A 14,603-nucleotide genomic window follows, 5' to 3' on the forward strand; every position below is an offset into this window, starting at 1 on the left:
AATGAGAAGCCCAATCATGGAGGCATGCTCCTTGTATTTCTGTGTCATTACTAACACAAATAACTCAATGCTTAGTGGAAAAAACACACATTTGAGTTGACAAGTAAAACATATGCTAAATGTTCTTCTTAATGTAACATGCAATGTTTTGCACTTAAGGATATATGTTGCAATTAATCCCTAAACACATCATAAGCTACTCCGCAATCCAGTGAAGTCAAGCAGCCATCTGGAGACTATCCAGCAGCAGTGCTTGAGGGAAAAAGAAGGAAACACACCTCACACCACCACCAGCACCCAGCCTCTCCAAGAAAATCAGGAAGACAGATTCATGTCAGTCCTTGTGAGCATTTTACACGCCACCACACTGTAACAATGTGCCCTTTGTGCATCAGTGCCTCTGTTGGTCACCTATAGAGAAGAGGTGGGAGACTTCGCTTCTGAAGTTGCCTGAAATCTTTCAGACGCTGCAATATCACACCAGAAGAGACGCTGTGAAGTTTATTTGCATTCATCTCCTATTTACTACCTCCCACCACCACTTAGGCTGTCATTATCTGCACAAGTGTTATGATTATCTCAGCATCAGAGTGGCACAGTCTTTGGTCAACAGAGATCACTGCAGGACTGAGCCCTCATGCAGTAACTCGCCCAGATTCAGGCTGTCACTCTTCACTGGGTTCACGACTCCCTGCATGTTCCCAGTCTGGCCTCTCGCCCCACGATGATGGAAGCGATAAGCATGTTGCATGCCGAATCACTGAGCTATGACAAAAAAGTGCTCTGTTAAATAAGCCAGATGTAAATATTTGCTGAAAGCAATATAGGAGCCTGTATCAGGGAGTCTGCTTGATGTTTGGTTTGGCTGTTGGCGAGGTGACTCGGTTTCATTTGGGTCCTGAAATGCCTTTTTAAATGTTTTGTTGAGACTTTGTATTATTTAAAAACTGCAGAGATAGAGAACAACTCTTTGGGAATGGATGTAATCTGAGTTTGAACAGGACTATTTCTAAAAATTCAAATGCATTAAAAAAGAGGTCCTCACTACAGTTGGAAAATAAGAAAGGAAAAGGCTTAAATAAATATTTTTTTATTCAGTTATTGGCTTTTTACAGGTACAAAGCATACAGCATGTTATAGTTTTATCAAAAGTGGAAAATACTGATGTTACATATGTAACAAATGTAAAAAATAAGTCATCAATCTTACTTTCCCGGAAGTAAGAACATACATTTCAGCATATGAAAATATCCATAAAAACACAGCTTAAGTAATTTAAGTTAATAAACAGTACAAAAATGTAGAAACCATACATGTGAAAATAATGAAGTACGCCAACATGACAAATGACTCCATGATTTCTCATGAAAAAAAAAAAATGTACACAAATTCATAGTGTTTTTAGTTGTTTTACAGGATCATCACCGTCATCTTCGTATTTTCCCGAGAGACACTTGGCTGGTCAGAGAATGTTAATGTAATTTTCATAACAAACAACAATATTACCCTCTGAAAGCCTCTTCTCCTCAGGCCAGCAAAAATAATAAAAAAAAGAAGAATCCTCAAATGTCTGTAAGGCAGGAGACTCAATTACATCTCATTCTTAGAGCGCTTAGATAGTCTACTGCGAGAAAACACACAGTAAGACAGAGACCGAAAGGGATCACATCATAGGTGGGGTCTATAATACCATGCAAGTCCTCGTTGTGCACTTACATTCACGCAAAGGGCTGTATCCTTTCAGGTGCAGTTGGATCAAACACACATGCTTCCCATTAAAACAATTAAAATTGACCCCTAACAGATAAAGGGAGTTTTCTTAACACTCAAGTTGGAATTATCTTCCTGTGAGTGTTCATATTATCGCAGCTCTTATCTCTCAGCTGTGAATGTGACAGAAGTTTTTGGAGAGGAGAGCTAATATCGGTAATAGAGAACAGAAATATTTGATCAAGATAATGTGAATCAAGCTTTGCAGCCTCTAAATTGAATTCAGGCAGGGATTTCTTTCTAGAGCCATTCGGTGTCAATGGATACGCTGTAAGGAGGCCTGGAGATATGAATGTACGATTGTAGAGTTTGAACCCAGAAAGGACCGTCAAACTAATCCAAGGTGACAAAAAAAAAAAAAAAAAAAAAAATCTGTCAAGTTACAGATGCCATTTTTCTGCCTTACTGCATTAAAAGTCGTCTAATTACATTGAATATTGTAAAAAAAAAAAACAACAACAACAAAAAAAACACCAAAACCAATGTTCTCTCAAAATATACAGTCTTTTTTTCTAATGGATAACTTCACCATATTCTACAACACGGTAATAAATAGTCTCATACATATTGCTCCGCTTCTCCTTCGTTTAGGATGGTCACCGAGCCATCCCCACTGTTCATTTCAATGTCTTTTGCTGCTGCATTTTCGGGGAGCAAGGCTAAGTCCTTGAATACATCTACATAATGTCCAAAGCCAGGGCCCCAGTTCAACAGATTGTCCCAGTTGAAGCCCCCTGCTTGCTGGCCCAGTTTGTGAGGCAGAGTGTGGTACTGCTCAGCAGAGGGGATCTGGGTGACACCAGGCCCACCTTCTGCACGCCGACTCAAGTACCGCCTCTGCTTGAGCCTCCCGCCATAGTCCTCGTCATCAGCATCGGACTCATTGACTTGTGAGAGCTTGGGAACCCGAGAGCTGTAAGAGACAGGTTTGTCCCGGTCATACTCCATCTCCGAGCAGGTGAAGGAGTCATGTGAGTCACTTTCTGAAGAGGACTCTGGGGCAGGGATGCCGTCGGCTGGGTTGCGAACCCTTGACAGTGGCCTGCGGCAGTCCTCCTCTGAACTGGAGCGGCCGTGGTCAGCACTGCAGATGCTGGGGTTGCGTGGACGTGGAGTGTTAAGTCGCTCCACCTCCTCGATGGACAGCCCCACGGGAGGTCCCGTCTCCAGAGGGATCTGTTCAATCGGCTGCTTCAGCCGACTGCCGGGCCTTGAGGTGTGGCCATGGCCGGCCATGGTCTGTGGGCTCTTGCTACGCCTCCCCAGCCGGGTGGCGTAGTTGAACATGGGAGGCGGTTGGCACATGTCACCGTGCATGTCCAGTGGGCTGCCCTCACGACGAGCCAGGTTAAGCTCTCTGGTGGGAGTGTTGCGGTAGAAGGAGGAAGGTTTGGTGAACGGGGCCGGGGAGTGTCTGGAGAGAGGGTTTGGGGTGGGGCAGGCTGAGTGGGAGTGGCTGAGTGGTGTGGACCTCAGTGCCTGGCTGTACTGAGGCTGATAAGTGTAGCTTGTTGCTCCAAGTGGCAAAGGAGATTGTCTAGCGAAGCCCAACGGGCTGTGCCTCTGGATGGAAAACTTGGGTGTGTGGCTACGGAACTGTTTATAGTGTTGGATGATGTCAGCATCTGAAGGGGCGATACTGCTTGCATTGTCTATGTCATAATGTTCAATATCTGCCTCTGGGCCATTGCAGGGGGCACAGGGGGCACTGGGGACAGTCTCATTGTGGGGAATGTCTGTTTCATCATAAATGAGGTAAGGGTTCTCCCTCTCAATGATGTCTGGTTTGGGGTTGCCTTCTGGTTGTTTCCGAACTGTCATGTCATCTCCGTATGGTGGGATGTTGTCTGGATCATCAAAAGCTACATTCTCACTCCCCTTCTTCTTTTTCTTCTTCTTCTTTTCCATGGGCTTCTTTTCCTTGGGTTCCTTTGGCACTTTGGTCTTGTTGCGGTCCTTGCAATGGTTGCACAGGATAAGACTGAGCACCACCAAGGCAAGGACAGTGGCACAGCTGCCAACGATGGCCGGCACCGCCCAAATGGGGAGGGACATAGTCTCTACCTCTGGGCTGGGGCTGCAGACAAATCCACCATTATTGGCTGAGTTACAGACGGTACCCTGGGGACACTGCACACCCAGACAGGCTACCAATGTCTCACAAGTCCTGCCAGTGTAGAACTCTGAGCAGACACAGGTGTATCCTGAGCGTGGGTCAGGCACGCAGCTGCCCTGGTTCTGGCAGGGATTAGAGGCGCAGTCTCCAGGTGGAACGCACTGGTATGTGTACCATTGGTTGACACACATCAGGCCGTCCCAGCATGGGCTGCTCTCACACAGGTTGGGACCTCTGCAGCCGATCTTGACGGAAGAACTGGTCTTGGTTAAAGTGACGAGGCTGTGCTCCCCCTCAAATGGTAGGTTCTGCCCATTGTACTTCACGTAGGCCAGGCAGCCGTCAAATCCTGCAGGTGGAGAGGAGAGAAAACTGGTTTAGCTAACAAGAAACAGCCAACAGCAGCTAACAAAGACAAAACTGAGGCCTGGAGGTGAATCATTTCCGATTGGCTGCAGACTGATGGCTTTTTAAAAATGTTTTCTGATGCTGGATCATTTCCTCATAAACAGCAGGAACTGGGAGCTATAATCAGAGCTAAAGGAATTTTGTTTGGATGGGTAATTGATTCAAGCTTAGAAAAAACAACAAGACAAAAAAAAAAAAAATAAAAAAAAAAAAAACATAAAAATTTGTGAAAGTTCTTATGGAAAATCACTCTTGAAAGATATAACTAGGAATATATCTGAAAAAAAATTGGCTGCATCCATCACTGGCCAATTTGAGAGAAGAAATATGAAACATTTTCTTACAGGGAATCCATCATCAGAGCTGTTATAGCTTCAAGACATGCATCTGGGTTAAATGAACATCTCTGTGTCTAATTCAGTCTGTTGCTTTGTGTATTGCCTAACAGCACTGCCTCACCGATGTAAACAGATTTTTATTAAATTTATCCCCATGCAGATTAAATCCATTTGTGTCTCTTCATTAGCTCTTGAAAAGTGAGTACACAGCAGAGCACAACTGTGCAGACGCACAGAGGTAACAGGCACTGTGCCACAGGTCTGCGTGCTTAGAATATGTTTGTTTTGAAACGGTCCATGTGCAAAGGAGGTCAACAAATCAATCAAAAGGCTCATTTTTACCATATTAGTCCATAGTATAAGCTTAGTTTTCCCTCCCTTAAAATTCTAAAATTTACTGTGTTAGATTACCTCTTGGAAAACCTCTCTTAACCTTTTCCAAACTTACCTTCAAGGACATCAGATCTGTGATTTAAGACTGGGCTAAGAGGAGAGTTGTTGGGGATAGGATGAGAAACACTAAAAGTCCACAAGCATTCCAAGATTAAGTCAAATTAAGCTAATATTAGTTATTTTGTCCATAAATGACATTCTGATAAAGAAACATTTTATGTACTCCTTTAAATTCATAGCAGGTAAATCTCAGCATTGTCAAACAGAAACAGATTTAAGGTCAGGTTCCCCTGGATTTGTTGGACAGCCACCAAATATGAAAGGGAGTTTTTCTTTTCTTTTTTTTCTTTTTTAGGAATAGAAAAGTCTGGGGTGTATTAAAAAGGGCTTACATGCTCATAAGTGATGTGTCCCATACATGCTGCATCAGCATGTGTTTCACACACACACAGACACACATATGCAAACATAGTGCAACTGAAGAGAAGTAAAGTTTAAAATGAGCAAATTAATTCATTTAAACACATTATTTTAAAATCAATTAAAATAAATAAAAAAATAAATTTAATACATTTTTTATATAAATTTCATCTACATGATAAGCTGGAACTTCCTTTAAACTTTCCATTTCCAACCTTAAGTAAACTTGACTTTTAATTTCTAAAGACAGTTATATATCTAAGAAATACCTATAATACATCTAATATTTAAATGGGATTTTTTTCAGGGGGAATTTCTTAGTAAATCCTCACAAAGACCTTGTGGTATTCTGTTATGTGACTTCTTAAAAATAGCAAAATCTCTGAGAAAATTTTTATCATCATGAGACTAAAACTCATGAAAACTCTGCAATGAAAAGCTCCTATGTGGGTTGTAGCTAAAGCTTCCTTGAAATTAACATACCTTTGGTAGTCTGACAAGAAACATTGAAAAATTACATTATAGACAAAAAAAAGTCCTGCTTAATCAAATCTCCACATCTGGTGTAGTAGTGGAAATAAGGAAGGGGTGATACCGCTTTCCCTCTTTTTATTCTGTTGCTCATGGATCAAGCATGTGATCTTCCACTCTTAAGCTTGAAAATTAGGTTGTTTGTACTAAATTACAGACAGAAATGAGTTAATTTGATGACCTGCTGTACATAATACATAATTTCAATCAGGACTATTGCAAATTTAACCTGACACACGTTTGTTTTGAAACAAACTGAGCGAGAGTGACAGACGATAATAACAAAACCCCCATAAGAGCCTGAGATTTACTATTTACTGAACTTCATTCTTGATGAGAAAAAAACATTATTTTAAAGGCCCAATTTATAATATTTAAACAGCATGAATGAAGGAGACTTGTGCAGGAAGATAATTAGAAAAAGAATAACTCCTCGATAAATGCAAAGCTCCATATATGAAAAAAGAATAAGAAATTAGAAAAATGACCTGCTCCGGTTTTCTGCTGAGCGGGTCCGGGTGGGATTCCCCCCAAAGAGAAGGTTAAAACACTGAGACCTCCAAAGTTCTGGGTGGTGAGCTGGATAACTTTGGGGTGGATGCTGTCCACCTGGATCACAGTGGATGATCCATTTTTGACCAGCTGGAGCGTGTGCCACTGGCCATCTGAGAGCACCACATCTCCCACGGTTCGCTCCACCTTCCCACCAACCCCTGCATCTGAGATGTAGTGGATGTTCCCGTTTCTTAACTGAAAGAAAAGAAATGGAGGTTTGGTCACAAACTTGAAGATGCATTGGTGTTAAACCCCCACCAAGCAGGCTATCAGATTGGTGTGGTTTTCCCTTTGTCAACAGAATAATATGCAACTGCCAAGTTGAGTTTAATGAAACTTGGTAAAAACAAAAAACCTCATTGAAATATGACACTTTTTCCACTAAAGCTACAAAATACATGCTCAGCCTTGTAGGAGAGCGTCCCTGTAATGGAATAAGTGTGTAAGGCTGATGTAGTTAGTGCGCTGCTGCATGGGATGTATAATCCAGACTGTTAAGCAAAGCTTAATGAACATGAAGCATTTTTTAGACACATTTTGAAAACAGTTTACTTAATTTACTTTCTGACCTCAAAATGAAAAAAACCCTAAACAAACAAACAAAAAGAAAATGGTTGGAGTCCAAAAACAGATTATAACCACTAACTTTTCATGAATGTGTTGAAACATTTGTAAGACGTGACCCTTGTTACATGAAATTACTTTTAATGTCAAGATATTGGGGTCAGCTGCTTCAGAGCGGTGAAGGTTTTATGTTTGGCGTTTTGTCAAAATTAGGAGCATCTTGGAATTAAAAATTCCAGCAGGGAGGTTATGAACCTGCTACAGTTCGTTTACAAGAGGTGGCCCATAGAAGTGATCTATTTTATTTTCTAAACTGGATTCACGAATGTTTTTTTTTTCTCAATCATGGTGGAGGTATTCACTCTTGGAGTCCACTCAGCAGTTTTGGCTAAAAAAAACATCTAAAAGACATGAATGGATTGTAGATGCATGGGAAGAATTGGGCTAAATTAACTTTAAAAGGGATTTCTGGTGGCCAATCTTTTCTGTGCTATTGGTAAGTATAGATACATCCCATATTTACATCATACATGCAGTCCTTTCTCATATATGTTACAGCAAATTTCTTTTTTTCATTTACACATTCAACTGCCCCCTTTTTGATGTCTCAGATGTATCTTGTTGGCAGAGTGTATAGTTCCATATTTACCTTTTCAATGAAAAATGAAACATTACTGTTGGAATTATCTCTCTGTATATACCAGATTTTTTTCACCAGTAAAATATATAGATTTGGGGAAATGTCTCTTTAATAACAAGTCATCTCTCTGGTAACTGGGACTAAGAAGTGGATGAAAAACTTTTCTAAATATCCAGACATCAGTGTGTAAATCCAGTTTCCACCTAGCATTTTGTTATCGACACCTAAATGAGCCACAGACATCAAGGCTAAAATTAGGGTTAAATTTAGTATCGCAGTTAAAGTCTGTAGATGTCTGAGCTGTGCCCAAAGCATTTACATCCAGGCCATATTTCACCAGGTTTTAATATAATTTTGAACTCTAAGTGCAAGTCTCAAACTAGAGACCTTATTATGTTTTACTGGGTGACCTTGCCTTAATAGCAGCTGGAGTCTATTCCAGCTGCTACTAAGCATGAGGCAGGGTACACAGTCCATCACACCAGAATTTATAAGTCCTAGAATTTATATGTCACATTAAATTAACTAAAAAAGCTTCTTCACATTGACCATATTTATTCTGAAATTAAATTGGGATAACAATCTCACCACTTCATTAAGGGACTGTGTGTTTTTGACATGTTACAGCCAGACTTTGAGTAGCTGAAAAGTGGGTGAAAAAGTTCTTGGGTGTTTAGCTGGAGAGTCAGACAAACTTGAGTCAAAATTCCCGGATGAAATAAAAGATGGTGCTGTCTGTGATTTAAAACTTCTGCTATGCATCTTTTATCATTGTGTGAAATATAAACAGACTAATAATATGGAAACTAGTATAGAAGATATATTAGGGATTAAATGAAATTACATCTTGTGCTTCCTGGGTTTGCATTCTCAGTCATGCATCTTAGACATTTACAGTTGTGTGTGTTTGTAAAGGAAGCAACAAGGACTGAATTGCATAGGCTAAAATTGGTTTAGCTGGAAACATTCATGAGTAAGTGACTAAATTTCATGAAGCTTAGTGGAGAACTGGAGCATTTGCAAAGGAAGATTAGGAGTACTCTCATTAAAATGATAAAATACAGCTTTAACCTTGGCAAACAATGTGCTTGTCCTACAGCAGGTACGTTTGAAATTACAAACTGTGACGGAGTTTTGCAAGATCTCAACGATGACTTGAGAACTATGAATCCAACCATTTTAATATATTATTTTCTTTCGAGTGTACAGTGATATTAGTAGCTGTTGATAGACTAACTGTGAATAAAGTATGCCCACTAAGTGCAGTAATGTCTCCATATGAACATAAACACTAAACATCATAGATTACAGATGACAAGCTGCTTAATAAAGCACCAGCTCCTAAATCTGCATGCTGTTATAATTCTTAATTTCAAGCATATGATAAATAGTCTTCTGTGAGGGGAGGCTACATAAACAAGGGCAAAAACTGCAGCTTTTTAGATTAAAGCAATACGTTGTCGTGTCAGCATCAATCATGGCTGTTGAGAGGAAGTCTTCTGTCAGTCTCCACAACACCACACTGCTTTCAGACTCCGTTGTTGAGGTCAGAGATCAAAAACAGAAATGCAGTGTGATGCTCGTAAATCTTTCTCCGGCAGGACACGCTGCTCTTCATCATGTTCTCATGGCTTGTTGTTGATGTCACTCAGCCAGAGGACGATCAGAAGCCTCCAAGAATACGATCTTTCAAATGCCCACTGGAGAGGGAACTTTATGGAGAGGACGGGCAGGAGGGCGTCTTTAAAGGAAATTAATAAAGCTCGATTTGGCATGGGCAACAAAAAAAGTGTGGCTTTCAGAGTGTATGGTAATCTCGTGTTCTCCCCACTTCCATGGAAAAGTAATCTTGTTCTCCTCCCTTTTCATAGACCCCAAAAACTCAGCAATGATAAGTAGCTTCCGGAAGAATTGATTTAAAATGGGAAAAGCGGAAAATCTCCCAAGCCAAAAAACACAGAGTGCTTTAAAGCTGGAAAACCAATCATGGGGTTTATCTATTCAACATCTTGTTTTTTATATGTCCGTTTATATAGTTCTCTCAACATATATACATGCAGACTATGTATTCCCCACTGTTCATTTTTTTGTTTCATAGCTCTTATAATACTTTTCTGGACTGTTTAGGAAGCTGTGATAGTCGCTCAGGGCCGGAAAGCAAAATCATAAGAGAGAAAGCCTGGCGTTACAGAGTGAAGGGGTTGAAGGTGCTGAGAGTGGAGGGTGTCTGAAAGGAAAACTGAAGAGGATGAACGAAGTTTCGGGCCTCTTTGGGCAGCTGCCCGGCTTCAGTCAGAGCAAGGGGGTGCTGAGTAGGATGAGAGGGGAGAAAAGAGGAGTGGGGCTAAAATGGAGTTGACTGAGAAAGAACAGTGTGGTTTTCCGACACTTTATACAAGGAGAGGGTGTGGGGTGAAAACTGGTGGTGTGAGACAGTGGAAGGATGAGAATTTTTACAGGTACATATGTGGACATACAGGCATGTGAAGAAAGAAAAACCTTTCATTTTTTTATATATAAGGGCCTTTAACAGGCTTAAAGCTGACGTAAATACAACCTCAACACGTGACATTTTACAATTTCTTACTATATAACAAGAACTATAACAAAAATAGCAGAAACTCTGTGCATCTCATGTTTCAGCACGTCATGAACCCACCTTTAGCAACAATTACATGATGATTTATGACAATCTCACTTCATTGTGGAGGAATTTTAGTTAACTCTTCTTTACGTTGCTTCAGTTTAGTGAGTACTGCACAGCTCTCCTAGTCCCAGTTAGGTTGAGGTCTTGACTTTTGACCATTGCAAAACCTTGTTTCTTTTCTTTTTTTAGCCATTCTCTTGTAGATTTGCTACTGTGCTCCCAGGTCCTGCAGCTCCAAAACAAGCCCAAATAATTAGCCCTCCACCACCATGCTTTACAGTTGGTAAGAGCTATTTGTGTCCTGTGACATGGTGCTGTGCATAATGACCATATATGATGTTTCAAAGGACAATATTCTAAAAGTCATTTTCTCAAATCCAGTTTTGCAAACAAAGCCTATGCTGGCATGTTTTGTTTTCTTCAGAAAGACAAGATTTTCTCCTGCAATCCTTCCAAGCAAGTCTTCTTGTTATTTGTCTTTTCTTAAATGAAAGAAAGAAATCTAATATGAGGCCTGTAGAGTTTTGTTTGCAGATTGGCAACGGTCTTTAATATTTTCTGCTTATGAATAATCTTTCTTAAAGTAGCAAGATGGACTCCAAATAGTTTGGAAACAACCTTATAACGCTCCACGTTGATCAGCAGCAACAATTCTCCAAGTTCAATGAGTTCATCAGCTGTTTTTTTCTTCCTTGGCATTGTGTCAACACAAACCTAAATGCTCAAGGCGGCTAAAACTTCTGCTTTTATAGAGGGGATCACACTGATGATGATCAGTTAATCAAGTACATTTGATTGGCCGTATTTAGCCGCTACTCAAGTTCGTGAGTAACTTTTTCCTATATGCTGATAAATTAAACCTTTAGACTTAAGGACAATGCACTTTCTTTTTCATAACTGTTTGGGATACAAACATTCAGAGTATCTTAACAGCAATGCTTAATGCTTTGAATGATGGGTGTCCATTTGTTCTTGATACAACACATCAGCTGACACGAGCAAACAATAAGCACTTTAATTCAGAATAACTACTAGTGGCTAAATGTAAATGCTGACTGCCACTGTTGTAAAAAGAACTATTTCCTGTCACAATATATTAAATTCCAACATCAGTCAACCTGGACTGAGAATTTTCCTCAAGTTATTTGATGATTTGCAGAACAGACCTTACGTAAGGGGAAGCAGCAATTTTTAGAATTCTCTAACAGTTGATTAGTGCAACCTCAAAAAAAATCTTAAAAGTAGTTGCTGATTTTACTGACACTCCTTCTCAGGCAGCCGATCATATCAGCAGAACCATTCACACGGCTAACTAAGAAGACAAACAATTCTGTTTTTGATTCCTCCTTTTTGGAAGGAACACATTTGATATTAATTTCTAACAGAATTCACAGGTTTCATCGCTCTGCCTCCTTGCTGACCTTACCAGAGTCTTTAGGTGGTGCATTGGCTTTCATTGGCTTAATTGATGTGGATAAAAGGTGAGACTTGGGGCCCAGAGTGCTTTCTTTGGCATTGTATCTTCTAGACTCTAACTTCCAAAACTGTCTTAGTCCAATAAAACCCTTATTTTTCTAAAGTCTGTGTTCAGTCTCCATTTTATGCTGCAGCCTGCAAACCTGGTCGTAACATAAACACCCAAAATCTTTAAATTTTTGCTTTTATTCATTGTAACAACAAAGGCAGAAAGGCCCATTTGTGTGATCAGATAGGACGGTATCGCTTGTAAGAGTACTTTTATCACAGCGTTCATTGTAAGGTTGTCAGCTGTGTGAAGCTTTTCTGCATGAGAAAAACACTTTATGCAAACGTGATCTGACACTTCCTCCACTCAGTGCTTCAACTAGATGAATACATGACCTAGAAAGCTTTCATTATGACATTTACTAATGCAGTCCAACATTTAGGTAAAATAAGGATTCAAACTTTATATTTTATTTGCTATTTTGACAGAAATGATAACAGGAAAGTCTAAAATGTTCTGATTTTAGTGACAGCAGCACATCTGGGATAACTCTCCATAGTTCAAACTACAAGCACAAGACTTACTTACAGAGTTCTGCATCAGTACAGAAATAATCAAGTATTTTAAGTAATGTTGATATGCTATCATTGTATATCAGTGTGTTGAGTTGCATGGGAATGTTTTTCATCCTCTATTTTAGAGGTTATCACTGGAAAAACTGAGAGGATTTACGTTTTTAGCAGCTTTTGCCGCATCTCCTTTGCTTAAACCTCTTCTGCTTCTCTGGATTTTTAATTAAATGACCATGATGAATTAATCTAACAAATACACAAGGTAAATATTCAACATAGACTACTTGAACTATTTTTTTCAAGTCCATTTAATGCATATACAGATTTGATCTTCACTTCCTCTCTCACCTTGATGGTCGTGTAGTTGCTGGTTTCCTGCACATGCAGTAGAGTGCCGCTCTTGCTGCGTGTTCTGAACTTGACCTCCAGGCTGCTGGGAGTGACGGGGTTGGAGGCCACATCCTCCACCGACTGTCTCAGCAGGACATCACGTTTGGGGCCCTGTTTGAGGCCGTAGTCCAGTCGACCGGTACCATCCAGAGACAGGGCAGTGTCTGCTGTTACATCTGTGAGACAGAGACAGATGACTTCCTGAGTCCCAACTCACATCACAGAAGTTTCAAATGCAATTTTAAAACATGCATTTCTATAAACTGGTCCTCACATTTTAACCACAAAATACAAATGCCTTCCCAAATGTAAAAGCATCAGAAATGCACCCTTGAGCGTGATAATGAATCCTTATCTAAAGTGTAGTTACTCATAAAGATCAGCTTAAGGAAACAGCTGTAACTCAATGTCTGAAATGTAAATATTATCCACAAGACTTTGTGTAATACAAATGTTAGTGTTTATTAAATAAACAAAAAAAATGCTTGCAGCCTTATTAATTGTTTGATGAAGTTCTGTCTACTTGATGCTAACACTTGTGCTAAAAATGACTGTAATGGGAAGAAATGTGAGCCCAGCCTCCCTTGCAGTCTCATGTTGAAAGAAAGATTAGAGCTCATTTTCTTGTACGTGCTTTTCTGCTGCATTGAAATTTAGAATTGGCCAAAGCCAGTAACTGCAGAACCAATAACAGACAAAATTACCCTTAGAAGCGAAAAAAATATACCAGCCAACTGCCCATTTTCTGATAATTCGAACATTCTTCTAATTACATTCAAGTTGTTTGTGAAATTCTTGGTTTCAGGAGGTCAGATAAGGGAGCTACATGTGTCTAGCTCCTGTTAGCATGCTAGCATGTTCTGAGCTAGAGAGGTCATTATCAATTAGCAGTTTCTTGCCTGCGGTCCTTCACTACTAACAGTTCTGTGAGCAGTCACCAAACCTTCCAAAACTTCAGTTCCAAAGCGATGAATGGAAGCTGGTTTTATGTTTGGAAAATACACTTCCTGGTTCTGTTCCTGCTGAAAAAAACGAACTATTTACAGTATAAACACAATTAGTATGACTTGGACTAATGTGGGTTTTATTACTAATTTGATTTGACTGGATTATTATTGGATTACAGTGAATTAGAGTGGGTTAGATTTTAATTAAATTGTACTGTATCTTTAAAAGTGCCTTCGTCGTGAACTGGCGCTATATAAATAAAGCTGGACTGAACCAAGTCATCTCTGTTTTTCAAGTGGACCAAGTGAAACTAATATGAACCTCACTGTCCATCATGCTTTCTGTGAGGTCTGTGAATCACATTAAAGCTCTTTTATGTTTTCTACTGTAAAAGTTCTGTCACTTTTAGAATAGAGAGACTTTTAATGGAATTCACTGATGGAATTGTTCAGAATAAAATTAAACCGCTGTGTCTCTGTTCATTGTGTCTTTTTAAAGTGAAGGTAAAGATGTGTTTGCATGTAACAACTTGAGAATTGTTTTTAGGTAAAAAAAAAAAAGAATTTGTAGTTTTATTTCAAGGCTAGAAAAACACTTTTGGCTACTTCAGCTGCTTTTCTTAGATGAGCCAAAAAGTCCTTTATGAACCCTGCTGCCACTCATCCTTCCACAATCTGAGGAATTTCTGTTTCTTATTACTGGTGAAATTCTTCTAAAACTTTAGACATCTGTCATTAAAAATGAAATGATGTCTCATCTTGTCCTTTTATTTGTGTATGACTCTGAATGAATCCATGACATTTGCATTAGAAAAATAAAAAGAAAAAATGAAAAAGGTTTCCCACA

The 14,603-nt window shown here is 39.6% G+C and overlaps 1 protein-coding gene across 1 annotated transcript in view; it reads right to left on the minus strand.

Annotated features, from left to right (window-relative positions):
* Window positions 1–1,074: 1,074 nt before the first annotated feature.
* LOC121643534 (protocadherin Fat 4) overlaps window positions 1,075–14,603 on the minus strand; it is a 119,185-nt gene continuing 105,656 nt past the window's right edge. The window contains exons 15-17 of the mRNA XM_041990998.1: window positions 12,768–12,985; window positions 6,465–6,726; window positions 1,075–4,235 (exon numbers count right to left, since the gene is read on the minus strand). Coding sequence (XP_041846932.1) covers window positions 2,329–4,235; window positions 6,465–6,726; window positions 12,768–12,985 — 2,387 coding nt within the window. The 3' untranslated portion in view covers window positions 1,075–2,328. The remainder of the gene's footprint in view (window positions 4,236–6,464; window positions 6,727–12,767; window positions 12,986–14,603) is intronic.

This window comes from Melanotaenia boesemani, chromosome 7 (assembly GCF_017639745.1).
Source record: "Melanotaenia boesemani isolate fMelBoe1 chromosome 7, fMelBoe1.pri, whole genome shotgun sequence".
Classification (NCBI taxonomy): Eukaryota; Metazoa; Chordata; class Actinopteri; order Atheriniformes; family Melanotaeniidae; genus Melanotaenia; species Melanotaenia boesemani.